Source organism: Schizosaccharomyces japonicus (assembly GCF_000149845.2).
Source record: "Schizosaccharomyces japonicus yFS275 unplaced genomic scaffold supercont5.1, whole genome shotgun sequence".
Classification (NCBI taxonomy): Eukaryota; Fungi; Ascomycota; class Schizosaccharomycetes; order Schizosaccharomycetales; family Schizosaccharomycetaceae; genus Schizosaccharomyces; species Schizosaccharomyces japonicus.
In genome coordinates, this window is record NW_011627860.1 from 1,080,214 (window position 1) to 1,106,971 (window position 26,758).

At 41.7% G+C, this 26,758-nt stretch overlaps 11 protein-coding genes and 2 non-coding genes across 13 annotated transcripts; 5 read left to right on the forward strand and 8 right to left on the reverse strand.

Moving 5' to 3' along the window:
* Positions 1 to 732: 732 nt before the first annotated feature.
* SJAG_16024 lies at positions 733 to 804 on the reverse strand. The gene has a single exon. It is a non-coding gene; the product is annotated as a tRNA-Met (tRNA).
* A 2-nt stretch (positions 805 to 806) lies between these two features.
* SJAG_16025 lies at positions 807 to 906 on the reverse strand. The gene has a single exon. It is a non-coding gene; the product is annotated as a tRNA-Ser (tRNA).
* A 389-nt stretch (positions 907 to 1,295) lies between these two features.
* Positions 1,296 to 3,215, forward strand: SJAG_02604 (GTP binding protein). The gene is made up of 4 exons (XM_002173774.2): positions 1,296 to 1,439; positions 1,490 to 1,541; positions 1,654 to 2,208; positions 2,264 to 3,215. Exons 1-4 carry the CDS (start codon positions 1,372 to 1,374, stop codon positions 2,819 to 2,821), a joined length of 1,233 nt encoding a protein of 410 aa, XP_002173810.1. The 5' UTR covers positions 1,296 to 1,371; the 3' UTR covers positions 2,822 to 3,215.
* Positions 2,196 to 3,892, reverse strand: SJAG_02605 (rheb GTPase Rhb1). The gene is made up of 3 exons (XM_002173775.2): positions 3,620 to 3,892; positions 3,171 to 3,429; positions 2,196 to 3,115 (listed from the first exon to the last, which is right to left on the reverse strand). The coding sequence occupies exons 1-3, from the start codon at positions 3,679 to 3,681 to the stop codon at positions 2,882 to 2,884; spliced, it is 555 nt and encodes a 184-aa protein (XP_002173811.1). The 5' UTR covers positions 3,682 to 3,892; the 3' UTR covers positions 2,196 to 2,881.
* Positions 3,845 to 6,219, reverse strand: SJAG_02606 (hypothetical protein). Its single transcript, XM_002173776.2, has 3 exons — positions 4,457 to 6,219; positions 4,359 to 4,408; positions 3,845 to 4,305 (listed from the first exon to the last, which is right to left on the reverse strand). Exons 1-3 carry the CDS (start codon positions 5,823 to 5,825, stop codon positions 4,021 to 4,023), a joined length of 1,704 nt encoding a protein of 567 aa, XP_002173812.1. The 5' UTR covers positions 5,826 to 6,219; the 3' UTR covers positions 3,845 to 4,020.
* Positions 6,220 to 6,322: 103 nt separating this feature from the next.
* SJAG_02607 (replication licensing factor Cdt1) lies at positions 6,323 to 7,832 on the forward strand. Its single transcript, XM_002173777.2, has one exon. The coding sequence runs from the start codon at positions 6,366 to 6,368 to the stop codon at positions 7,596 to 7,598; it is 1,233 nt and encodes a 410-aa protein (XP_002173813.1). The 5' UTR covers positions 6,323 to 6,365; the 3' UTR covers positions 7,599 to 7,832.
* SJAG_02608 (U3 snoRNP protein Utp15) lies at positions 7,706 to 9,553 on the reverse strand. The gene has a single exon (XM_002173778.2). It carries the CDS (start codon positions 9,362 to 9,364, stop codon positions 7,871 to 7,873), a length of 1,494 nt encoding a protein of 497 aa, XP_002173814.1. The 5' UTR covers positions 9,365 to 9,553; the 3' UTR covers positions 7,706 to 7,870.
* SJAG_02609 (gamma tubulin complex Spc98/GCP3 subunit Alp6) lies at positions 9,492 to 12,727 on the reverse strand. The gene is made up of 5 exons (XM_002173779.2): positions 12,331 to 12,727; positions 12,232 to 12,293; positions 11,146 to 12,192; positions 10,483 to 11,099; positions 9,492 to 10,429 (listed from the first exon to the last, which is right to left on the reverse strand). Exons 1-5 carry the CDS (start codon positions 12,456 to 12,458, stop codon positions 9,938 to 9,940), a joined length of 2,346 nt encoding a protein of 781 aa, XP_002173815.2. The 5' UTR covers positions 12,459 to 12,727; the 3' UTR covers positions 9,492 to 9,937.
* On the reverse strand, positions 12,695 to 15,855 carry SJAG_02610 (DNA replication factor C complex subunit Ctf18). The gene is made up of 3 exons (XM_002173780.2): positions 13,505 to 15,855; positions 13,330 to 13,460; positions 12,695 to 13,291 (listed from the first exon to the last, which is right to left on the reverse strand). Exons 1-3 carry the CDS (start codon positions 15,500 to 15,502, stop codon positions 12,943 to 12,945), a joined length of 2,478 nt encoding a protein of 825 aa, XP_002173816.1. The 5' UTR covers positions 15,503 to 15,855; the 3' UTR covers positions 12,695 to 12,942.
* A 136-nt stretch (positions 15,856 to 15,991) lies between these two features.
* Positions 15,992 to 17,790, forward strand: SJAG_02611 (60S ribosomal protein L3; the record flags this gene model as incomplete). Its single annotated transcript, XM_002173781.2, has 2 exons — positions 15,992 to 16,924; positions 16,969 to 17,790. The coding sequence occupies 2 exons, from the start codon at positions 15,992 to 15,994 to the stop codon at positions 17,788 to 17,790; spliced, it is 1,755 nt and encodes a 584-aa protein (XP_002173817.2).
* A 514-nt stretch (positions 17,791 to 18,304) lies between these two features.
* SJAG_02612 (fungal protein) lies at positions 18,305 to 20,622 on the forward strand. Its single transcript, XM_002173782.2, has 2 exons — positions 18,305 to 18,361; positions 18,423 to 20,622. The coding sequence occupies exon 2, from the start codon at positions 18,841 to 18,843 to the stop codon at positions 20,101 to 20,103; it is 1,263 nt and encodes a 420-aa protein (XP_002173818.1). The 5' UTR covers positions 18,305 to 18,361; positions 18,423 to 18,840; the 3' UTR covers positions 20,104 to 20,622.
* Positions 20,525 to 23,822, reverse strand: SJAG_02613 (DUF1769 family protein). The gene is made up of 4 exons (XM_002173783.2): positions 23,403 to 23,822; positions 23,015 to 23,105; positions 21,296 to 22,951; positions 20,525 to 21,241 (listed from the first exon to the last, which is right to left on the reverse strand). Exons 1-4 carry the CDS (start codon positions 23,701 to 23,703, stop codon positions 21,040 to 21,042), a joined length of 2,250 nt encoding a protein of 749 aa, XP_002173819.1. The 5' UTR covers positions 23,704 to 23,822; the 3' UTR covers positions 20,525 to 21,039.
* Positions 23,823 to 25,111: 1,289 nt separating this feature from the next.
* On the forward strand, positions 25,112 to 26,446 carry SJAG_02615 (phenylalanyl-tRNA synthetase; the record flags this gene model as incomplete). The annotated part of the gene is made up of 1 exon (XM_002173784.1): positions 25,112 to 26,446. The coding sequence occupies one exon, from the start codon at positions 25,112 to 25,114 to the stop codon at positions 26,444 to 26,446; it is 1,335 nt and encodes a 444-aa protein (XP_002173820.1).
* Between the last annotated feature and the right edge of the window lie 312 nt (positions 26,447 to 26,758).

Below are 26,758 nucleotides of genomic sequence, written 5' to 3' on the forward strand. Positions count from 1 at the left end.
ATGTCATGGATTCAGAGTGCTTTTGAACTTGAAAATGAAACAAGCATTCAATTCTATTACGAAGTAATTCCGAGTTATTGCTTTTACATTTGCAAATCTTGCAAAGTTACTAGTTTTTTATTTCTCAAGAATTAACAAACATCACAATTATGAATTAGTAACCAAAGATACTATCAAGGAAATAGTTAGTATAATATACAAGAGCTAAATGGCTACAATTCGTATACACTACTTGTTTCTTTCAACAATTAATGCGCGTTTAAAAAAAGAAGTTATTCATTGTTGAAGCCTACGAACAAGAATCCTCAATCGAACTGAACACATCCGGCCTCGAACCGTGACACACATTCTTGTCATGGGTAACGACTTTTCATACACAATTTGAGGGTTGAATCGGCATAAACCATTTCTTTGAACTAGTAGCTATGATGAGGAATGTGTTCTACTGACTAATCTAGTCTTCGAAAGGTAATTGTACTTGGAATAACCTTTATTTTGGTGTGGTTATCGTGTTTACAGTTTCTGGAAATATGATGTAAAGCGAGTTGTTGTATATTGACTCTAACACGTCCAGTGATTTTCTTTTGTTTTATCTAAAGTAATTATTTTCACTCTCGTTCCTCAAAGCTTTGCTTACGAAAGACTACTCAATATCAAATGATAACGAAACCAACTTTCTTTACCATCTTACAAACCACTGCTGGAGATCCTCAAGAACCAAGTAGCAAAAAGTTGCGAGGCCAGGTTTCGATCCTGGGACCTACGGGTTATGAGCCCGTCGGAGTTCCACTCTCCTACCTCGCACTCGTCACCAGCAGGATTTGAACCTGCGCGGGCAGAGCCCATTAGATGTCACGAACAGCCAACCATTCGAGTCTAACTCCTTAACCACTCGGACATAGTGACCTTTTCGAAATATTCTTTTTTCAAATTATTATATTCCATTTTTTAAACCTGTATATTCACACAAAAATGCTATTTTTTATATTTTTTCATTCATTGTCCGACCCGTATTACGCTATTTTATTAACCGCACTGTTTTGCTGTATTTACTGGTCTTAACCCTCATCAAAAAATGGTACACGGTATTGGGCCAATAGTCTTTGCTTGTCATATGTCCCTGCTGTATTTTTCTGTTTTCCAATCATTTCTTATTCATTTTTTAGTTTGTTTTATCCCTAGTTTTATTCCATTCTGCTTAGCTTCTATTATAATAGTTAAAAATTAAAAAGCTGTTTTTAAATGAAGTAAATATTCAGAGCTTTTCCGCTAGTTGTTATTGTAGAATCCCAGCTGAGCCATGACTAGCAATTCGCTAACCCTAAATGGTGGTAAAGTAGAAAACTGAACTTTTGCCTTCAAACAACAACAATGGGACGGGATATATTGATTGGTTTTGTAGGTAAACCCTCTAGTGGAAAATCCACAATGCTAAATGCGTATGATCACTTTCAAATCTTGCTTAATGACTTTCTACTAAATTTCGAAGATTGACGGATGCTACTGCGAAAACGGGTTCTTTTCCATTCACGACCATTGAGGTATATATACGTCTGTTGCTTTGCGTTTATGTCTTTGTTTTACATTGGCAAGCGTTTTAGGCATAAATAATCCGTTGATGTTATTTTCATGCATTGTACTAACTCAACGAAGCCCAATAGGGCAGTAGGTTATGTCCAAATTGATTGTGCTTGTAGTCGCTACGGTTTGGAAGACAAGTGCAAGCCTTTGTATGGTGGTTGTACCAACGGAAGAAGGTCGGTTCCCATTCAATTGCTGGATGTTGCCGGTCTAATCCCAGGAGCCCATGCGGGTAAAGGTCTTGGCAACAAATTTTTGGATGACCTCCGGCATGCTGATGCATTGGTGCATGTTGTTGATGTTTCTGGTACTACTGATTCAGAAGGAAAAGCTTGCCGTGGTTATGATCCCTCAGTCGATATTGCCTGGCTTCACGGCGAAATTATAGCCTGGGTTGGTGGAAACTTGAAAGCGAAATGGCCTAATACTCGTCGCCGTCATATCGCTACAAAAGCCAATCCGGTGAAAACGTTGCAAAACCAGTTTTCTGGTTATGGTAGTACACCAGCAATCACCGCAAAGGTGCTCGATAAGCTTCATCTTTCAACTCCTTTGGAAGATTGGGATGAAGAAACTATTGACAAAATTGTCGATACATTTGTTAGAACAAAATTCCCTACAGTCATTGTAAGTGATTATTTGTTCATTCACGTGCAATTACTAACTAAACACAATAAACCAGGCTTTAAACAAGATCGATCACCCAGATGCTGACGCCAACATCTCTAAGATTGCAAGAAAAGAAAATCCTAACTTACTCGTCCTTACGTCAGCAATATCTGAAGTTCTGCTCCGCCGACTCGCAAAACAAGGATTCATTAAATATGAAGAAGGATCAGAATTCGTCGATACAAAGGACGACTTGCCAGATTCTGATTTGAAGCCAATGGACGAAAAACTGAAAAACCATATCACCAATTTGCAAGATATGGTTTTATATCGGCATGGATCCACTGGCGTAGTTAACGTTTTACTGAAGGCCATTGAGTTGTTGGGCTTGATACCCGTCTTCTCTGTGAAAAATATTAACAACTTCTCCAATGGCAATGTGAGCGAGGGCGTGTTCCGCGACTGTATTTTGGTGAAGAAAGGCACTACAGCCGGAGAAGTCTCCCACATGGTACTGGGAGGAGAAGCCATGTCCATTGTTGGTGTTAACGGAAATATCGCTGAGGATGAACCCATCGTCAGTGGGAAAACTGATATTCTTAATTTCCGTTTGAAAAAAGCTGATTCTTAATGGTATTAATTTTTCTTTGTCATGTAAGGGCTCTGGAGACACTAGTACAACCTTTATTAATTAGGCAATGACACAGCCCTTATCTCCTGCTGGGGTAGGATTTGCTTGCTTTTCAACCTCACTAATAACGAGTTCAAATGCACGAGCAACATTCTCGTTATGGCGAGCTGAAGCTTCAGTCCAGGCACATTTCCACTCGGTAGCAAGTGCTTTTCCTTCTTCGGATGTTACTGCGCGCTGCATGTGTAAATCACTCTTGTTTCCGACCACAACAATGGGAACCCATTCCGTTCCCTAGAAATTTAGTTAGTAACAGATTTCGTCCATCAATTATCTCAATCAGGCGTACTGTGTGATTCAAAATTTTGTCGCGAATAATTTTCACCATCTCAAATGAAGACTTGCTCGTGATGCTGTACACAAGAATATAGCCGTGAATACCAATAGAATGTTTGGAGTTGAGAATACTGTATTCATCCTGACCAGCAGTATCAATGATTTCAGTAGCGTACTCCTGTCCTTTGTACTTTATATTTTTACTGAAGGTATTCTCAATGGTCGGGTAATACGACTCGACAAAATGATTCTCAACATATTGCACAGTTAAACTGAGCTGTTAGTAAAGACTTCAATTTTATAGAATTGTCACATCTTTGGGATCGTTCATTAATTGAGATCGTCTGTTATTTTTTTTTTTACTGGAACCAATTGCCAATTTCCACTCAAAAGAACAAGGTTACAAGTGAAACAAATCACTTTAAGGAAAGAAAAAGCACCAAAAGGGACATATTGACTTACCTGGATTTTCCGACGGATCTGCTACCGAGGATGGCAATTCTTCTTGACTTAATAGGTGCCATTGGTCAAGCTTAGTGTTTCTTGATAACTGAATTAAGCCGATTGTACTGGGATATAGTCAATATCTTGAGACTCGGGAGCGTCTTACGTACTCTGGGTTTGAGCACCAACTCAGCCTTGGTGTATCGTAGCTCTTCACACCACCATGGCCGCTCGGAGGCAAGACATAGAACAATTAAAGAATCATGTAGAACGTAACTGTAGTTCAAACCTGCGTGGTTAATATGCAAAACAGAAACTCGCTCCTGCTCCGATACAAACTTTTATAAAAAACGGTATTTACTGATCATTTATTCATTCAAGTCGTGATACTAGGGATTTTATAGTAAATACATATGAATCTACGAATTGTACGAAGAGCTTGAACAATCTTTCGAAGGGTCCGGAGATTTGACCTCTTTTTCCTGAAGCAAATGAATAAGCCTCCGCAGAACCGATAAGACAGCCAGTTCATTAGCACCAAACGAACTCAACTCGTGCTCCAAATTCTTGTGAAACTCTACAAAGTCTTCAAGGGTTTGAACTAGCATGTTACGGTTGATATCTTCGTGGTCGTGTATTTCGCCATGAACATACACCAAGCTGAGAACAGCAGCCGAATAGCCTTCTAACACTGGTTGATCTTTCTAAGAGTATGCATTAGTAACCTAAGTGAGAACAAGCACCGAACTTCACTTACACTTATCTTGTAGAAGTTTTGAAGTATGGACAAGTATGTTTGATCATTACCTGTAGTTGTTAGTGCCACAAATTCGTGTTGCGTCGTACACCCCATACACTTCGTATCACATATTGCCTTTGCAAAGGATGACGAGTCTTCACAAACATCCAACAAGAGTCCCAAAACCATCGCAAGTAAATCACTGTCGTAATCATTCAGTTCCGAGCAAGAGTGAACCTTTTGCAAAAGCAAAAATAAAGATCGAGGAACGCCGCTTGCGACAATCATGTCCACCGGATGTAACGCACTCTCAGTATCGGTGATTTGAATCAGAAGCTGTAAAACACGTATACATAATCGGCTTGATTCTTCGTCTAGTGTACCGACGATAGTCCTGGACAGAAAAGCACATATAGAGCGAAGTCCCTTCTCACCCAATCCCATGCAATCGACATGCTCGATTGCATCACACAAGAGAAAAACAAGGAACTCACAAACGGTAGGTTTTGCAAAAGTCACACCCACAGCTTTATTAAGTAGATTTTGGACGTCTGTCGTAAAATGCAGCCCGTTGAGCAAAAGCCGAAAAAGTGTGAGGGAAGCAAGAAAGCTTGGGTTTTTTATTTCCTCGTCCATGTTCTTGAGCCCAAGCAAAGCTGGCATTTGCTTAATAAAGGCATGCACGGCAGATTGCATGTTTTTTGATAACTTTTGTTCTTTTAGAAAAGACGCAAGTGCATCCCCATCAGTAGAAAGAGTGGTCCTCAACAAGGTTAAAATGTTGGTACCATGCAAGTCTATAAGTGCTTTTACACATTCCACTTCTGACGAGATACTAGCAAGAATGTGCAACTGGAAAAAGCTCCGTAAAAGGTCTTTTGAGATAATAGTTTTAAAAACCCGGAAAAAGGTTTCGGTGTTTGATTTTAAGCAGAGGCGAAACATCGTATTGTCAAGATGTGTGCAAATCTCTAGCAAACTGGAATATGCGGCAAGAGGAGATCTGCTTTGGGAAACTCCGTCCACGAGATACTCAATTTCGTCCATTATTCGTTGCTTCTCGCCCGATAATCGTAATTCATGAATGCTTTTCATTTGGAGTTCGTCGTCATCATCTTCCGTTTCCGTAGCCGAAAGTTCATCTTTGTAAGACGTATTTTGTTGGATATCCGCTGCGTTTGCTGATGGCTTTTCTTCGATGTATGACCGAGACAGTTCGTATGTCGCACTGTTACTACGAACAAGCGACCGTGAACCCACATTTATTTTAGAAGTCATGGACGATCCAACATCCAAACTGGCAGTGCGTTTTAGGCCATTTGACGCACTTGAAGGTTCACGGAACCGTAATTCAGGCTCACTTGAGTTCTTGCGTTTTTTGCTGATTGCCATACTTTCGACAATGCCCCGATCATGTTGCTGTTGATGGCCAACACACGTCTCTACTGTTTTATCTAAAAAACTCCATAATTCAGATGTTTCCATCCTTCGTATAAAGAGGTTTCTTTTCAAAACCAAGACAACAGCAGGTGTTTGCTTAAATAAATTCGCAAGTCCAAGTTGATTCTCGGAGCGTAATTAATTCGTTGATTCGTCTCAAGAAGACCTAAATCTTTAATCCAATGGAACGGTTGTAGGTGAATTGTGCTGACTTAGTAGCCAAAAAAATTTTCTTCAATCAGCGTCTGTAAGCACGTCTCGATAACCTATGCAGCCACTCTTCTTAGCCTTGTTACAGATTACGTTATGCAACAATGATTTAGCCGCTGTCAAAACGAGTGAACCATAAGCTTGTTGTTTACATGTTGTTAAGATACTGTTTGCATGGCTGGTGTGGGGATATTATGGTGTTTAGTTCGCGTCGCGCTTTGCATTAATTTCGACGCGTAAAAACGCGTCGCGACGCGACGCGATTTGTGTACGCGTTCGTGTTCGCGTCGCGAATTAATAAAAGGAGTAGCTTTCCGCCGTTAGAATTGTTCAAACGGATCAGAGACGAGTTTGGGTGCCTTCTGTAATCACAAAATGCAGACGGATATTAAAGACTTTCTTCAACGGGTGCCTACTAAACCTCAGGGTAGAAAGAGAAAAGTCGATGATGACTCGGATACCAACTCTCAACCAGAACATAAGCGTGTAACACGCGTACTTCGCCCGAAGAAGGTTGAGTCTAAAGCGAAAATCGAAGAAAAAGTATCCTTGCAGGACGAGGAACATCCATTGGTTTCGATTTTCGCGGCTCTAGAGACCTGTATTACTTTTCACATTTCCATCAACACCAAACCAACAATGCACATTCTTGAGAAGCAAGTATCGAGAATGGCAAAAACAACATTCAATCAGTTCACTTTGGGTCAGATATTGACAATTTGGCCTGGTGTCTTCGCGTTAAAACCAGCATATGCTCTTCATGGAGGCGTTCGTATTAAGACACACGAGATTTCATTGAACGAGGAAAATCGGAATATCATTTTTCATTCGCGTACGCCAGAGTTTAAGCAAAAGCTTCAAGACTGGGTACAGTCGCACGAAGACGGCCTTGAAATTCCTTCGGTCGATTTACCAGATTTATCAGAAAACAAAAGCAATTTCTTCGGAAACAAGACAGCTACGGAAAAGAAGTCGACTGTTAACGCCTCCATTGGTACACCATCGGCTGAAACTGCAAAGACAACATTGGATAATATTCAAGCAAGACTCCAAGACTCTCCTCGGCTACAAAAGAAACCATTGTTGAAAAGTCATGCCAATACTACCCAACCTAAAAAACCAAGCATGGCCCAATTGAGTTTGCGACAAACTTCTCTGTTTGATCGTATTAAAAAGAAGCAAGCTCGTTTGGCAGCAGAGGCTGCGGAAAAGAAGTTGTCAAAAACTCCCATAGAAAAAGCGTACGAAATTTCAAGCTTACGGCTGGACCGTGTGGTGGATACCCTTTTTGTTTTATTACACTCTTTTCCCTTCAAATGCTCTTTTTCCTTACGAGAAATTGTGTCTACTTTCCAAAAATCCTACAGCACAAACTACACTGAGGAACAGTGTATGCGTCTGCTACGCATTCTTTCAAAGCTTGTTCCTGAATGGTGCCAATTGCATTCTCTGGGGAATGTGCAAGCCGTTTTATTCACCCGAGCTCGTCAAGGAAAACCTATTTTGAGAAGCTATGTTCTTGAGCGAATTCAAAATGCAGAAGGTTGTTCAGAGCAGGTCTCACAACCCACGCAACAAAAAACTCCGCTGCTTGTAAACGAGCACTAAAACACTGCGTACAATTTTGGTTCCTATTTGTACATTCAACGTTTATGACCCATAATGATTATGAAACGGTTAAACACCCCGGTTAATGGCATCTTTTCTTTACTTTTGTTTACTCAAAGAGGTGAAAGCTTCTATTTTTAATAAACTAATTCCAGTTCTTTTATTTTAATATCCCATAAATTCAATTTCAACGCGATAATTTTATCCTACACGCCAGCCAGAGAACCAGTAGACCACCAAATCTGCTACATCAAACAAATGAATGAAAATTCTTAAGCAATAAGCATTTGAAGCATGCCTGAGAGCTCACTTGCTTGCTGTGCAATTGCTGCTTCCCGTTCAACCTTCTCCTTTAGTTTCAAAATTGCCTTCTCGACAAGCACACTGCCGCCCAAGAAGACACCGTAGATGTCGATAATTGTGGAGGCGACTTGACACAGAACCTTAACAAACCGAGGATCTTGCATGTATTTGCGAAGAAAGTTAAGAATCGGTGTCAACGAAAGATCGTCGCGGTTCATCAAAGCCGTACGCAAACCCCCGATGTTCATGAGCTCGACAAACATGGTGACAATTAAGATAGGGGAACCATTTTGAATGGCCATGTCAAGAGCATCAGCATAATTGAACGTTTTCAAGGCCTTATCATATGGACGAAGACGCTTTCTTCTGACTTCTTCAACATAGAAGTCATCATTTTGGCCCTTATAAGTAGGCTTTTTCTGTTGTTGAACGCCAAATGCGCTTCCAACACCTCCCAAGAAAAGCTTTCTTTGTGACAGCTCCGAAGGTTTTTTCTCGACGCGACGTGAACGGATGGACAACGTTCCATTGACCATACCAGTAACAAGATTGCGGTTATCAGGAGAGAGGCCAAGTGACAAGATAGGTGCAGAGTACTTGATACCATGGACCACCTTCCAGTCGGCAACATTGTAAATTTTGACATGACCATCTAAACCACCGCTAAGCAAACGAGATTCGTCCGCATTTGTGGTAAGACATGTAACACTCTTTTGATGATTGATGAGTGTCTTCATGGGAATTGACCGACCAGCAACCAAGTCCCAAACTTTGACCGACGGACCACCGGCAGAAATAACGGCTGTGCCGGACTTCATACTCAACACAGCATCCACTGCTTCACCGTGGCTCCAAGACATCACTTTGGGATTGCTAGACCGTATATCCCATAGATGGACTGTACCATCATAACTACCACTGACAAGTCGCGTAGCACTGCTCCAAGAAGCACAGCGTACGTAATCCTCATGTCCGGTGAGTTCTACAGTTGTTCTTCCCGTGGAGAGATCCCAAACTCGGACAGTTTTGTCATCTGAACCAGACAGAAACGATGTTGCTTCATAAGGACAGAACTTAGTCACACGGACGGGCAAATTGTGTGAGTTCAGTGATCTTAATACACTTCTTGTAGCAGTATCGAAAACCTGAATGAGACCAGTCGCGTCTCCTGCAACAATAAGCTTGCCATCATTTCGAATATTTCCCGAGTATACTGTATCCTTAAACCGGGCGATAGTTTTTTTCACAGAACGAGAACTGGCACCATAAATTTGAATTCGAGTTCCGCTAGTCACAGCAAAGTCGTAGGGCGAACTTTGAGAGAAATTAATATTGGTTACAGCTGCATACTCTTTTGCAACAATTGGAACCTTAAATGAGTTCCAGAATTTGTTTTCAGAGGTTAAATGAGAGGGAAGAGCCGCAAATCTTTGCGGTTGGAGTCTCCCTGTAGGAGCGGACATTTCTGCAAAACAAGCAACAGATCGAAGCGGTTGGCGGATGGTTCCTCTGTCACGTACTGCAACAATTCTAACAGTAAGGGTAAGTCCCAGGATTCTTGGTTAATGGTGTTAGTGTTTTTTTTTACTTAGTAAGGGTAGGACAGAACGAAATGAATGACACAGCATACGAAAAGAAAAAAACAAAAACGAAAATAATGGTTTTCTAGTCGTGTTTTATAATGAATGTTTCACTTAGCAAACGAGCTGTTTGGGTGCTTTTTTCTTTTTTTTCTCATCATCAATATGTACCGGTATTCAATATCAACTGCTTAAAATTAACTTAGTTTCATAGATTATAATCATTAACATAATAAATGAGTCCCAACATAGTAAATTAGCGCAATATTATTCTATTGCTTACTGGCTTGTATAAACAATTGCTTGATAGAAAGGAATAATTTTCATCAAAGGTGCAGGCAGAATGGGGCCAGTTATGATCAACATACTTTTTTAAGGGAACACTAGGCAAAACAATCGCGATCAGTGTAATTTTGTGCGTTTCGTCTCAGGTCTTGAAATTTCTATAACATTTTGTCAGTAAGGAAGCCGTGCTCCCGAGTTTGTACGTTTTGCTCGCCGTTTATGCAATGAGTAAAACTCATTATAGTTCAATCGAACACTCAAAAATCGCATCTCAAGATCTGGTTGTGTCGCCAGTCCATGTAAAAGGCGTTTCAACAAAGTCTGAAAGCAGGAGGCTTTTTCTTTCAACGCTGATTGTATTGGCTCCAAGTGCTGTAGTGTATCATTCTCATTATAAGTAGCACCTGTTTGAACTTTTGTTGCAAGTGATACAGAGAATGTATATAACACATCAACAGTGGCCAAAAATGAGAGAATGTTTTTTAGTAACTCATGCAATTGGACCAAAAATTGTGGTTTAGAACTAGATGAGGATCCGCTGCCTAGTAGTCCCTTTTGCGTAATATTGGTCACATAGTTGTGATGTGCCTCAATAATGGTATCCAAAGTTGCTGAAGATTTTTGAAGCTTTTCCAAAAGTTCTTGCCAATTCACTTCTATTACCTAAAACAAATGTTAGTAGTAAGATTACAGAGTACTGTGATGCTCTGGCATACCTCAGATAAAATGTAACATTGTAATTGACAGACGAAATGGATCATTTCAGCAATGTGACAACGCGCAAAATGCCATTCCGCTTGCACCAAGGTTACATTTCGGAGTACATTTCGTTCTCCGAGTATACCACGACGCCAGGAATGTGACAAAGCAAACTCAATTCGTTTTAAGCGCCAAAGAAAATTGAAAATTTTAAGATATTGTCTAGAGTAATACGGTGTGACAATCACATCAATGGGGGAATCAACACGATACTCTAGAGTGAAGACATCCCATCCAATTTCTCCATGAGAAAGCTCAAGTAATCGAGCATCAAGACGTTTAAGAACAAAATCTGGTTCGTAAGCAGCATTGCTTGACCGAATTGCGCTCTCAAGAGAGGCAGTTAAATGATGCCGAAATAGCGTGTTGGCAGGCTCGTCCAAAGAATCACCTAAGCTCTCCATCAATAAAACAACAAAATCGCCTTGTCCCAGCAAAATGTATTTTTTTATTGCTTCCAAGTGTGTGCTTAGATGAAATTTGTCTTCCATCAATTTTACTAGATGCCGGTTAGACTTGGCGTAAGCTTCGTCTATATGCGCTTCTAGCAGTCTTGAATCGCAGAAGCTTAATTCTATAAAACGTTAGTATTTAGTAAAGAGTTTTAAAAGTGAACGAACTTTTTGATAATGTTTTGACATGCTCCTCATTCCACTGTTGGTCTCCACAGCCGTGCTTGATAAAGTTCAAACTTTTTCCGATTAGGAAAATCTTGTTGGCGAGATTAGGTGAAATAAATACAGGAATCAGCGAGTCGTCAACAAAGTATTTGCCTTTCCATACAATTCGACCCGTCCCCTGCACGTCGTTATCATGCGTATTTTCGGCCTTTTCACGAATGAAGAACTCATTGTGTGGATCAATCAGTTCACCACGGTAGACCCAATATTCTACCATTTCATAAAACGGTCGAGAAACTTTCTGCAGTAGCTTCTCACCCAGGTCACGTAAGAAAGGATCACCATGTATACGTAAAGGATATATCGCGTTTAATAACAATACACCTGATTGATTTGGTTTTCTGTGAATCAAAGAATAAAATACTCGAAAGAGTAAAAGCGCATCACTGGTCCAAACTGCACACTTCCTGATGGTAACAACTTTCTCAGTGTTCAACTCATCCGCTCGTATATGAGATTCTAAAGAAGCAATCAACCCCAGAAACTGCATCAACTCTTCAGTTAAAGCAGCCTTAAAACTCTGTAAGATTAAGCCTAAATTTTGTGGATTTGACCGTGAGCTCTCCGTATAATCTTTAAAAAAACGATGAAGTAAACCCAATTCTGAAAACATGCGAACCGCTTCAACAAAAGAAAGGGGGATGTTTTTTGATAATTGTGCTTCTTGATTTGTAAATGTTACAAACGTCGTACTAATCCCCTGAAGCATAAATGGAACACATGATAGAATTTGCCGCTCTGTTGCATTCGTAGCAAGAGTAGTTTTGCCAATCCTAGGAGACACCGAAATAGGGGCGTTCACCAAGTTGTTTTGACGAGGTATCTTATGCACAGGTGCAGTACTTTTCGACTTTGATATTAATGGAGAAAGAAGGCTCAACATATACAATACCGCTGATTTTTGCTTAATCACAGACTGGGTACGAAGTCTGCTGAATAGGTTTGAGAGACGAACTAATATCTCTGAAGAGTATCCATTTCTCTGTACTTACAAGGTCAAAAACAGCACCTAACACTTCGCCATACCTGATTGATAAATTAAGGCTATTAGTTCATCAAAATCAAGAATACTGTATTTATCATAGGTACTTCTGAGGTTAGTAATGAAGCTAATGGAATCAATACCATTCAGTTATTTCTTGAAAATGCTTAAATACCCGTTCAAATGACGATTTTTCTGGGTTATCTTTTTCGGTTCGAAGAACTTTAACAGCAAGTCGTGATAAAGCTGTTTGAACGCGGCTATTAGACATTACGGTAACGTTTGTTCGACCACCGATGCGATCAATTGAGCTCTGGGCTCGAATCCTCTACTTCGGAATAGCTGGCCTTTTGTAAGGTCTGAGGATCCAAGACAGGTCGCGTACTAGGAATACATAATAGTAAAACAACAAAAACTAGATACCTTACTTAACATTCGATTGCACTGGACACCTGCACACTTTCTTTAATAAAGCTATTGTTTTTGAGAAGACTCAATGCCGAGATTTGCAGCAAAAAAAAAAGATAATCTTCATTAATGTAAAAAATATTAAAGACTTCAATCCAAAAGTATTGAAAGATAGAGATAACATAAAGCAGGAAAAAAAAAAATAAAATTAAAACAAAATATAAAGCATCAAGAAATGTGAAAATAAAACATGAGAATAGTATACATCTCAATAAATATAATGTCTCGCAGATATAGGATCATAAATCATTCATTACATTTAAATAACGTCTTCAAAGGGAAAGTCGCTAAAGCAAATCAATGATTTCTCGTAGAGAAATGGGTTTTCGGACAGCGTTGGAAAATCCATTACGATATTTTACAGTTACAGGGGCGAGCTTTAGAGGAAGTTCGTTAACCATTAATGTAGAATGTTCATCCTTTGGTTGGACAACCCGACCAAAAAAGTCGCGTTGAATGTTGTTTCGTTCATGAAGTTTACGTTTTGCCGGTTTCGGAGCATCCTTCTTTAATCCGTTAGAATTCTTTAGTTTATTCGAAAGGATAGCTCTCTTCGCCTTTGAAATCTGAATTGAAATGAGTTGTCGCAAAGAATAGAAAGATCGTTTTGGGTTCATTAATAAATCATCGATTGGGCTAGACAGTTAGTACCGATAAGATGAGCTATAACATACGGATCCAAGCGATATATGAAACCACCTTCAGATGATGGTAGCTGTTCATAGTTTAAATGAGAATACACCATGAGATCCACGGTGTGTTGAAGAGCCTTTTCGTCATTAGGATTAACCAACGTCTTGGAAACCTATACGCGATATTAGTAATTGCGTTAATGAATATAACACCTACCGCCTTGATGTCTGGATTAACCAAGTTGACAAGAAAAGGTATTGCATCCAAAAGAACAGTTGTTCTGGAATACATTTGTCTACTAACAAGTGGGATTCTGTTAAAGAAGTCGTCCAAAATTTCAGACCTCGACTTTCTATTCTTCATCATTTCCAAGTCATCTCTAGGAAGCTTTGTAAACCGAGGACAATCCACTGTCGCATAATGCTGGTGAAAATGCAATAGCGAGGAGGCAAAATAGCGTAGAAGTTCAGCATGGCCCTGATATTGCAGAGTCAAGATTCTGTCCATAAAGTACAACCAATCACCAGAAGATATAACCTTCGTGAATAGATGATCAGCAAAGGACAATGTAAGAAACGTCTGAAAACAATGCATGAGAGTACTATTGTTATCATCAACGGACTCCAAAGAATTTAGTAATGATGAAAAATGAGTATACTGCGGAGTTACAGACTTCAAAAAGCGAAGCTCTTTTGACTGTGGAAGCCGAAAAATTTTGGTTAACAGCCCAACTGCATGATTGCTTAAATCATTGCCTGAGTCTGGAAACATGAGCTGCTTCATTGTTTGTTCACTAATGGAATCGGAGTGTCTGGAAAGCATTTGAAGCGCATTTAACGAAGAGCGGATATCGAATTTACATAGATCAGTAAGAACTGTGAGGGATCTGCTATCGGCATTGAGTCCTTGCAAGCGACAAACTGTGCGCAACCGACCGACAAGGGCTGCTTGAGGTGCGGGTTTAAAGTAGACGATTCGTGCGTAAGGTCGCAAAGTTCGCAGAGAAGGCGTGAAGACATCATTACAAATGCAAATAATAGGTCTTAAAATCAGTTTGCGATTAGTATTTCTCTTTCGTTTTTGTGAGTTGGTGATTGCTGAAGTTGCTCGTTCATCACCAATTAACAAATCAGCAAGAGCACGAGCAAATCCCGGATCTCCTCCATCAATCTCATCAGCAACAATGCAGGTAGGTCTGCTACTGAATGCGGTATGTGTGTTTATTGCTTCTGCAATTTTCTGCTTCACAGTATTAGCAGTGCGATCATCACTGGCATTAACCTCGACAACATTGTAACCAGCTTGACGAGCTATGACATGGGCAAGGGTAGTTTTTCCTGAACCTGGTGGTCCCGTAAGTAATAATACGCGTTTTTCTGGACGCCCGTAAGGATCGAGTTTCAATTGCGGCTTCGCTGTGCCATTCCGAGAAGGCGGTGGACTGAGTCCAAAGACGCATGAGTCCCATTCTTTTATCCAATGCATAGCACTGCGATGTACCCGTTCATCACCGACTAGATCACGAAACAGTTGGGGACGGTACTTATCCGTCCATAAGAGACCATCCGTTTTCGAAGTCTGTGAATATACAGACACCGAGGAAGTGTCAGGATCAAGTAGACGTTCCTCTTGCCGCGCTTTTTCTTCCTGGAGTAATTTCGTCCCTGTACTAGCAACCCTTTGAACCAAAGAGGAGAAGGAATCTGAGATGTCAAGTACAGACTTGCATTCAGAGGTATTTGTTAACTCTCTTCTGTCATATCTCTTCTTAAAAATCAGCTCCTTTCCTGAAGTGGTTCGTGCGGCAACAGAACTGTGAGTATCGTGTGAAAGGCTCGATTTTCTCTCTCTAAGTGATTGCGTCTCATCAGCTCGACCGCCGCCAGGGGATACGAAAAGACCATCTGGTATTTCTAATTTCTGCGAGACCAAATCGAAGGGAAGAATATCACTCATATCAGAAGTGTCGCTGTACAAGTCCAAACGAGATGGTAAGTCATTTCCATTCCTTGTAGGCGAAACGGGCGGTTGAGAACTGTTGAAAAGATTTGACATTACATTACGTTCTTCCAGATGCAATATAGAATTCTGATTTCGCTCTTCAAGTAGAATCTTCTCCTCCTCATCAATAAGATCCTCATACTCTCCTAACGAAGGAAGCCTGTCCTCCGCAAGCAAAACATCAATATCATCTTCATTAGGAAATTCGTCCATTAGGAAATTCTTTCAAATCAAAAGCGAATCGGAAAGACACGATAAGCACCAAGTTTTTTAATGTTTAAGCGCAATGAGAGGAATACAAATATATGCTTAATGTTGGAAGTCCGAAATTACTCTGTGCAATCGTTTCAATATATTCCTTATATTTACAGGAGAGCTGTACATTTAATGTGGAAGAACGAAGGTTTGGCAGTAAGGAAACGATAACCTATTTTCTCGAACTCATTAGATGATTGCTTGTATGTTAAAATACACCTATCGAACGTCCTTTAGGCAATACAGACTGTTTTTTGCTATTAAACAAAACTACCAAGCAAAGTAAACAAATGAGACGCGACGCGTTTGTGTCTTTAGATGCAGGGCGCGTCACGTTCAAAGACGAGTTCTTACCCTACCCTAATTATCAAACAGTCACATACTCATCACCATGCAAATGCAAACACAACACCGATCTCATCTCCAACCAACAAGGTACCTCTTGCCATGTCTCACTGCAAGTTCGAACAACCTCGCCACGGTTCTCTTGGTTTCTTGCCTCGTAAGCGTGCCGCCCGCGCTCGTGGTAAGGTGAAGTCTTTCCCCAAGGATGATGCTTCCAAGCCTGTCCACTTGACCGCTTTCCTTGGTTACAAGGCCGGTATGACTCACATTGTCCGTGATCTTGACCGTCCTGGTTCCAAGATGCACAAGCGTGAGATCCTCGAGGCTGTCACTGTCTTGGAGACTCCCCCCATGGTTGTTGTTGGTGTCGTTGGTTACGTTGAGACTCCTCGTGGTCTTCGTTCCCTTACCACCGTCTGGGCCGAGCACTTGTCTGAGGAGATCAAGCGTCGCTTCTACAAGAACTGGTACAAGAGCAAGAAGAAGGCTTTCACCAAGTACGCCAAGAAGTACGCTGAGACCACTCAATCCATCACCCGTGAGCTTGAGCGTATCAAGAAGTACTGCTCTGTTGTTCGTGTCCTTGCCCACACTCAAATTCGCAAGACTCCTCTTACCCAAAAGAAGGCTCATTTGATGGAGATCCAAATCAACGGTGGTTCCGTTGCCGACAAGGTCGAGTGGGCTCGTGAGCACTTCGAGAAGACTGTCGATGTCAAGTCTGTTTTCGAGCAAAACGAGATTGTCGACGTTATTGGTATCACCAAGGGTAAGGGTGTTGAGGGTGTCACCACTCGTTGGGGTACCAAGCGTTTGCCTCGTAAGACTCACCGTGGTCTTCGTAAGGTCGCTTGTATTGGTGCCTGGCATCCTTCCAACGTTGGCTGGACCGTTGCCCGTGCTGGTAACAACGGTTACATGCACCGTACTCAATTGAACTCCAAGATTTACCGTATTGGTTCCGGTGATGACGCTAAGAACGGTGCTACCGACTTCGATGCCACCGAGAAGCGTATCACCCCCATGGGTGGTTTCGTGCGCTACGGTTCTGGGCCGAGCACTTGTCTGAGGAGATCAAGCGTCGCTTCTACAAGAACTGGTACAAGAGCAAGAAGAAGGCTTTCACCAAGTACGCCAAGAAGTACGCTGAGACCACTCAATCCATCACCCGTGAGCTTGAGCGTATCAAGAAGTACTGCTCTGTTGTTCGTGTCCTTGCCCACACTCAAATTCGCAAGACTCCTCTTACCCAAAAGAAGGCTCATTTGATGGAGATCCAAATCAACGGTGGTTCCGTTGCCGACAAGGTCGAGTGGGCTCGTGAGCACTTCGAGAAGACTGTCGATGTCAAGTCTGTTTTCGAGCAAAACGAGATTGTCGACGTTATTGGTATCACCAAGGGTAAGGGTGTTGAGGGTGTCACCACTCGTTGGGGTACCAAGCGTTTGCCTCGTAAGACTCACCGTGGTCTTCGTAAGGTCGCTTGTATTGGTGCCTGGCATCCTTCCAACGTTGGCTGGACCGTTGCCCGTGCTGGTAACAACGGTTACATGCACCGTACTCAATTGAACTCCAAGATTTACCGTATTGGTTCCGGTGATGACGCTAAGAACGGTGCTACCGACTTCGATGCCACCGAGAAGCGTATCACCCCCATGGGTGGTTTCGTCCGCTACGGTTCCGTTGAGAACGACTACGTTATGCTCAACGGTGCTACCCCCGGTCCCGTTAAGCGTGTCTTGACTCTCCGTAAGTCTCTCTTCGCTCACACCTCTCGTAAGGCTTTGGAGCCCATCAACCTCAAGTGGATCGATACTTCTTCCAAGTTCGGCCACGGTCGCTTCCAAACCTCTGCCGAGGCCAAGCAATTCTTGGGTACTCTCAAGAAGGATTTGGAGTAAGCTGGGTCTTTTGATTAAAAAAGCACTATCTAATTTGATGGGTATGTCGTAAGTGTCCTTTTAAATAAGAGCCTGAGATCGGTTGGATAAAAAGAAACTAGTCGTTGTGGTGGTGTAGAGGGATGCGTACTTCGGTTTGGTGTTTGGTATGGTGTGTTTTATCCTGGGGTGTCGTAGGCATTTGAATGACTCTTCTTGCTTTGGTTCTTAGTCTTAGGGTCTGATATCTTTTAATGCGTTGTCGAGTTGTGGTGTAGTGGTTTTCCCCTAGTCAAAGTGCTCCACCAAGCGGTTGGTTTCGGAAATTAATCCAATTGGCTAGTACTCCAATGCCGATTTCATTTTCTTCGGCATTTTTTAATAAAGTTTTCGGTTAAAAAAGCCGAACGTCGAATAAGAATGAAGGTTTTGTTGATCAAATGCCGTGACGGAGCAAATTTTTCTCAGTTCTCTGCACGGGCCGAAATCGAGCATAAAGGCATGACGTCAACATTGTAACTTTGTTGTCGCGTCTACAAAACGAAACTTAACTTCCGTCAAATACTTTCTGCTCTTAACGAGCTGTTACTAGGTAATTTATGCTTACAAAGGCCAATGACATATTGACAGTACACAATCTAACCATTTCCCAGTATCCGAGGTATTTTCCATTCGGATTAAGCTCATTTAAGAATCCCTCCTTTTTCCATAAATTGGTGAAGGAATTTTACTGTTATAGCACTCTTTGTCTTTTGGAGTGTTTCGTGAGAGTCTAGAGAAAGGTTTTTATTCTGCTAGAGCATTGTATTGTACACTATCCGTCCTGTGAACACAAGACGAAGGGTCTTTTTGAGATTGGAATACTACTTGCGATCACGAAGAGATTACTTTGATTTTGACTAACACCATTCCATTGGTGATCTTGTAATTTTTATCATTTCTTCCTTGCTCAATTCATCGCGGAATACGTGTTTTTACGGAAGAATATTCGTTCGGAGCTTAACACTGTCGTCCGTCTTTCATTGTTTTTGTTCTTGCCAATTTACAACAGACAGTATTTCGTAAACGTCCATGAAGCTCTTTGGTTCCAAAAAGCCAAAGAGGGGTTCTCAGACCCAGCCTAGGGCAGGTTCAAAGGATCCCTCATCAGAAATCGATATGAGCTGTGCGTTTGAAAAGAAACGCTATAAGCACCTGTACCATTTTAAGTTCTCTATCCCGCGTATTCTTTATCTGCTCATACAAGCAGTCGGCTCGTTTATTATTTCGGGCGGTGTAGAATTCGCTATTGCCTATGGCATGTACCACAATGCGGATCAACCCGTACGCCTTTGGCGCCTGCCTAACACGCTCTCTGGTGATGCTGCGGTAACTCTATTTGTACAGACGATTATTACTTATTGGATTGAAATCATACTTGTCCGTGCGGATTTACATTCCGGAATTGTAAAACCTATTCGAGTGCGATGGTGGCCGAAGAGTCGGCTCATGCTGTTCATTCTCGATTATCGCACCCCATACTATTTCACCAATTGGTTTTGTCGGATTATTGAATGGTTGGTAGTTAATGCCGTTCGAGCCTTGTTCTGGTCGGTCCCACTTTTTTTCCTTTTTTGGCCTGCTACGATGGGTATTCTTTGTGCTCCCGGCGAACATCGTGGCAATGAGTATTATTACAATCACTTTCCAATGCCTCAGCTATTCAAACTTATTTACGGAGGTACATTGGGATTTGTGATGACCCCTTGGTTTGCATTTTTGCACATGTATATGTTCTACCATAAACACGCTTTAGATGCGATAGCCAAGCGTGATGAAAAGGCGCGAAATACTAATTTGGAAACCCCAATCGACGTACAAAATGCATCTCAGTATAATAGTGGGCCGACACCGCCGACAACTAACGATGTTAATGTCACGGGAGCCCTCGGGTCTGCACCAACAGTTGCGGCAACTTCTCTTAGAAATAATGCCGCCGTGGAAGTTGCTAACGAGCAACCGACCGTTAATGGGACGGCAACAACCGCTTTGCCTAACAACGTTGTTAATAGCGCATTACCTTCTCGTTCACGTGTGACCATGGTGCATCAACCAATTGACAATACAGTCTCACGCACCACCTTCACCGAAGGTAATTCTCAAGCTGCTACCTTTATTGGCAGTGACGCTGTTCACAACAGACAAGCTCAAGACACCTCATCCTTGGCGGCGGAGCAACCGGTAAGTCAGCATGAACAAGCAGTTGATCTGCAGCCGCCTTCGTTCCCGAATGATGACATGGACGGTGTATCGTTTACTTCTGCACATACATCTACTTCAGTTGTAAGGCCTTAGATGAGGTTATTGGCTGTTTGCTTTTGTTTTCGGTTCAGTCGAAATGAGAAGAATTCGTAAACTCAATTTTGCTATTCGACTATTTCGTTCTCCGTCTTCTCATTATAAAAAGTTATATTGTTAGGCACTATTGACCTGGTGTCCCGTTTTTCTCGCAAGGAATGTTTTTTTTCCTTCTTTTGTGTTACTCAAGTTAAGCAAACAAGGATTGGAATTGGTATGAGTCGTTACTCTTAAACGGTTAATTACCTCGGGCAAATAATTTTGAGTTCGGACATCCTATTAATATACCTTCGCCTAATAAGCTTTGTGCTTATGGTGTCCTTACAATTTTGCTCTTTCTGTACACTTCAACATACGCTCATTTGAAATGTTATGCTCCTCAATTCGAAGTTACTTCATAGATTTTCTGCTTAATAAACTAATTTTTAGTGATTATTGTCGCATTAACCGGGTTTCCTACATTTGAACCTTAGAACAGGGCGTTACTTAACAGTCTCATACAATTGTAATCCCACTCTGTTCATAAGATACGAACGACCAGTGTCGTGTTTATTGTTATACTAATACAAAAGAGAAAGCATTCCTCGACTCGGCCTAAATCTCTCCGGTCGGAACTAATAAGGTTACAAAACTAAATATATCATCTTTTCACCTCTCACTTCAGCAAAAAGGAATCACCAAATATGTAGCCAGCTTTCATAACGGAAAAAAGCAAGGGAAAGCAACTAAAATCGTAAAGGTAAATTTTTGTAATAATAGTACATACGCGACAAGTATACCTGATTAAGACGCAGATTGCTGTATTATGGTAACAAGAAAGAAGAACCAAGGGATATGTAGTACTGTTTATGTCTTAAGTACACTGTAAATCCAAAATTGAAACGTTTAAACTGGAATCAGCACAACAGAAACCGTATACAATTTAGGACAGAATTAATTTCCCAAGCCTAACTCTCTTTGTGCGATCAATTCTCGGTTTCTCGCTTGTTCTTCAAGTACGCTTTTGTCGTCATCCTCAACAAGATCGAAGTCGACAACGAACATAATTGCTTTTTCGTTTTCTTTTTCACGCATCATGTAACGGATAGGTTGTTTTCCCTCAGAGTTCAAGCTTCTATTAACGTTCAAGCGGATTCTGCAACAGTGTTAGTAAGTAATGTAAGAACAAGAAAAAAAAAAGATAACATACGGTCCAAAGCTTAAATTAAAGGTATTGAAGTCCATGTAAGGAGCGAAGAAACTCATGCAGTAGACAACGTCGCGGTCAAAATAAAAGTTTTCTCGAGCAGCCAAAGAGCTAGAAAAGTACTTTCTTCGTTCTTTTACAGACTTTAGATCACCAAAAATAAAAGAGTTATCCTCAATGGGATCAACCTTCGGATTACCGAATCTCCATGGACCCAGACATGCATCCAACGACGTTGATTCTGAAGGAATGTGCTTAGAAGGTTTCGGTATACCAGACTTTTTACGACGCACGGCGCGGGAATTGGGAACCTGGAGCAGGTTTCCAGATTGGGGTGTCTCATGCTTTTGCTCTAGTTTGGCAGATTTGGCAGATACCGTGTCACCTTCCTCCTCAGGAATCTTCTCCTCGGACGGTTCTTGTGCCCTTGGCAATGCTGAAAGATACGTGCTTTGACCTTCAACATAAGACATTGACTTACGAGAAGGTGGTTGAGTAGCGCTCATGTATTTGCTTTCGATGAGAGGGGACTCCGTAGATGTGCGTGGGGAAGTTCCGCTGGAATGGGTCGAGTAAGGACGAGAGGAAGACCATGACTTGCGCGAGGGGAAAATTGGAACAGAATCTGAACGATGAGGTTCCTTAATATCCTCGTGCTTGTGATGGTGATGACGCCGTATAGAACCAAACCGAATAAGACGATCTAATGACCGACGGGGAGCCGACTTTTTACTTTCGTGCTTAACCGGGGAACCATTAGAGGTCGAAGTCGTGGGACTAGTATCACTCGTACTGTCTTCATGATTTTTCTTTTTACGACGAATAGACATTCGTTTAATGAGTTTAGGAGCCGACAGCTTTTTGCCGAGTTTTAAAGAAGGATGCGTCAATTTGTGTAACGCATCGCTTTTTTTCTTTTTATCGTCCTCATTCGATCTTTTATCAACCTGCAATTCAAGTGCAGTGAAGTAACGTTGAAGCCGCTCATCGTCCGCAGAAGTGTCATCGGATGCAGAAGAAGTTCCCTCGCTTTCATCTTCCAATGACTGCTTGTGGTACAGACCAACATTTTTCACGTGCGTACTAAAGTCTTTATGCGTGTTGGTGATGTGACGATGAAGAAGAAGCTCTTCATCCTCATCGCTATTATACCCACCGGTATCACCATACTGGCCTGCAGAACCGGGACGCACAGCACTGGGCACATCCAGATTTTGGGGATGTGATGGCCCGCTCGTCTTATTGAGATCTGCAAATCGGGCATTATCATTGAAACCGGCAAAACTCCAATAACGCTGGCGACGATGACGAGGTGTAGTGGTATTTCCTGAATCGGTGGAAATAAGACTAAGCTCGTCAAAATCATTAGGCTTTCTTGGAGAATCCTCAATCTCTGATGCATCCTGGCCCTCAACAGTAATCGCCGGGGGAGACGTTAGCAAATGAGTTTTCATAAACTCGGCATTGTTTTTCGGCTCAAATTTTTCCTCTGGCTTTTTGAAGTCCGTGAAATCTTCGGTTTCGTCGAAAGTATCACTAACATCTGGTAAAGGCTCAGAGTCAGAATCCTGGGCGTCCGCCTCAACTAGCGAAATAACGGCATCCTCCATACGGGAGGGAGCCGGCCATGCTGAAAGTGTATTCACACAGGCCACAAAACTAGTTCGTTAGCGACTACAGGCAACACATGGAAACGACTGCAGTTAGCTCGTTAGGACGTACGGTGACATGATGTATGGGGACTTTGCGTTTTTATCATAGTACACGGCAGGGTCAATGTACTTGGCAATGCGCATTCCAGCTCGGAAAGCAGCTATTTAAGAATTAGTAAACAATTGGTGAGTATAAGTGAGCATGAAGAACAGCAAAAGCAGCATGGACAAGCGCGGAGCGGCAAAATTCTGCTCCGTCAAGATGTACGTTCAAGGGTCTACCGATGCTGAACCGTCATTGAATCCAAATTAAGCGTGTGTAAGCGATATGAAAGGGTTTTGTGAGACATTGACCCCTGGGATATCCGTAAAGGTATGCCAGTTGGGTCAAAAGTAATTCAATCGCGTGTACTGCTTTCGCCGCTGCTCCTGCTGTTCCCGTAGCTTTGTAAACATACATTCAGGAAAATGAGAGATCATATGATCGAATTGAGTGCCGTAGATAACTTGGTCACCATTGTACTCCTTCTTAAAGCGACCTTCAGCCTGGATCTGAAATTTACGCGATCTCCCTTTAAAATACTCGCTGTCCCGTTTCGGGGCACTTCCATCAGGTGTAATTCCACTAAAATCCCGGATTCTGACAAGAATTCGTCCAACCCAGTAGGGACCATCGATTTCGGTCGGTCTTCCCTCGTGATTCACCCAAGCAATTTGTGTGTGCTCAGGATCCGGGCCAACGCGAACTCTAACCTTCATTTTCTGTTACGGAATTTGCCCGAATTTTGTGTTATTTATCGTTTTTGGCTCTTTTAACGGAAACGTTGTGTGTGGTGGAGGACAAACTCGCGCAGGTGGATTTAGGCTCTACTTCTATACTCACGGACCTAGCCGTAGCCTAATTTTCACACCAGGCGATGATCTACACGAGATGATGATGACGTAGATAGAGTCGCTGACCAAACGGGTGATGTCATTAATATAATGACCGAGTGCGTATAATTCGTGCCCTCCAGCGTATTACGGTGTGGGGCCCGTAAAAGGAACGTGTTTTACCAGCGTTTCAATTCGTTCAACGGTTGCTCTCCTGATAAACATTGTTGGGACAGCGGCGGAAACTTTTACAGGCCAAAATCCGGGCGGTTCGTGCGCGTGAGTGTACGGAACGGTGTCTGGGAGTATTTCCAATACGAAGGACAAGAGGCGCAACATCGACTCTACCGTTCCGCAAAAAATTCCCGAACCGATGCAATCAATTCAACCGGCATGGCTGGTCCGCTATTGAAGGCTGTCTCAGAAAGGCTGGAGAAATTAAACGAACGGCATTTGTCCGCCGTAATTCGGCACAGCTTAATAGAGTTAACTCTATTTTAAGCGAGCGTTTTTAGAACACTATGATGTAAATGTGATATGTGGACTGTGTCATTGTGGGATAGCGCGGTGTAGCGTAATCCAACGTGGCTGTCTGATGGTGGTGGTAATGATAGCGACAATAGTAGTACAGCAGCATTACAACAGTTTCGTAGTAATAGGCTGTAGCAGCCATTGGATTCATTATTCGTATTAGCAATAAAATCCGTTAGTCTCATTGATAAACAAACTGTCAATTGGACTGGTCAGTCGAATTGCTACAGTGGAAATGTAGTAGCTCATATTAGTTCGTTTCATTTGCGGTGTTCTATATGACGTGCAGCATTTTAATTCATTATTCAATGCGATCATGGATATTACTTAGCATACCTTTATTTTTGTTTTTTTTGATTATGTTTCTTGATCTACTTCTTATTTTTTGAAACACTTATTAGTAATTTTCTTTCTAATTGTTGATAGGATTAGTTCATTCTGCTCATTGCAGTTTTTTTTTAAATTCTTAAATGAATTGGCTTCAAACCATAGAAAAGAAACCTATTATCAATTTCCTTTTTCGTTTTCGTTCCTTTTTTTTTTTTTTTTTTTTTTTTTTGAACATTTCATAATTTTCATCAAGTTGTACCGTACTGGTATTGCAACATAAAACCCCCATTATTCAGTACGTTTCTTTCTCGGTTTAACACACGTCTCTTTAGGAGATGTTGTTTAGTACCCAACATAAAGTACAGCTTTGTTGGAAATTAGTGTCGTTTTCATCTAGTTGTCGGTTGTAGCACTAGGTTTGATGAACGCTACAATGATCACTTCTGCTACTCGAGGATCTAACATACTCCGTCGGCTCTCCAACCGATTTTATTCCCCTGGAAGCTGCAACAAACTGGATTTACACTCCGTTAATGTCTCAGGAAAGAATTGGGTAAAGGATGATTGGTTTAATATCCCCCAGTCTGTTCTTGACAAGGTGAATCGGAAACTGTATGCTATCAATGGTCACCCAATTGCAACCATTCGCACTCTCCTGGAAGGCGCTCTCAAAAGAAAGGACACGCTATTAGCTGATGTTTCTGAAAGTCCCGTTGTATCGGTGCGCAACAATTTTGACCAGTTAGGGTTTCCTAAAAATCATCCTGGACGCAGTCGTTCTGACACATTTTACATCAACAAGCAATACTGTCTAAGGACACACACATCTGCGCATCAGCCAGACCATTTCCGATTACTCAAGGAATCCCGTGGCATTTCTACGAGTTTCCTCATTACTGCTGACACATACCGCAAAGATGAAGTTGATGCTTGCCATTACCCAGTTTTCCATCAAACCGAGGGCGCTTTTGTAGCCAAGCCAGACGATCAATCTCTTTTACTTCATGAAGTTGAATCAGTCCAATATTTTCTCAAACAACACTCCGTGAGTGTTTATGATGAAACAAGCATTGACGAGAGTAACACTTTACAAAACTCTGCCCTTCATACACATGAACATGTGCAGCTATTTTCTGAACATCTAAAGTGGACTATCATGAAAGCTATTTATCAACTCCTTCTCACAGCCCCAGAGTCGCAAAAGCAAATTGCTTTTCGTTGGACCAACGACTCTTTTCCATTTACACAGCCTTCTTACCAGTTAGAAGTCTTATGGAATGACAAATGGCTTGAACTCTTGGGTGCAGGCATTGTTCAAGAACGGTTGCTGCTTGATGCTGACTTGCAACACTCCGTTGGTTGGGCTTTTGGTATCGGACTAGAACGTTTAGCTATGCTATTATATCAAATTCCAGACATTCGATTGTTTTGGTCACACGATAAACGCTTTCTATCCCAATTTCAGCCAGGTCGCATTACAGCGTTTCGCCCCTTCAGTAAATACCCTATATGTTTCAAGGATGTCTCGTTCTGGCTAAAAGAAGGCTTTTCAGACAAGGACTTTCACCAAGCTGTTCGCAATATTTGCGGAGACTTAGTGGAATCGGTACAACTAATCGATCGTTACCAAAAACAAGATGGAAATGTGAGCTTATGTTACCGAATAAATTACCGAAGCATGGAGCGTTCTTTACGAAATCACGAAGTCGATGATTTACAAGAACAATTAAGGACCCATTTACAAACGCTTCCTTTGACACTCAGGTAAAACGGATAAACAAACTGAATTCGAAACTCCTACATCCTTCGAGATTGCCTCTGTGCACTCATGGCTGTGCCCTTTTTTTCCGCACTTAAAAACCAGCTACCGACATTCGACTGACAAACCAAAAAAACTCTTACACAGACTACTATTGCTTTTCGTTTCCCCTATTCTACTACAGAATTCCGATTTTCTTACTAATTATGGCTGGTGCTACTCGTTCACCTTTCCTATCCTGTACACCACGATTTATCGTGTAGGTGAATTCTTCTGCCTAGACTTATAGTAAGCGCTGGGATTACGGTACGAGAAACTATT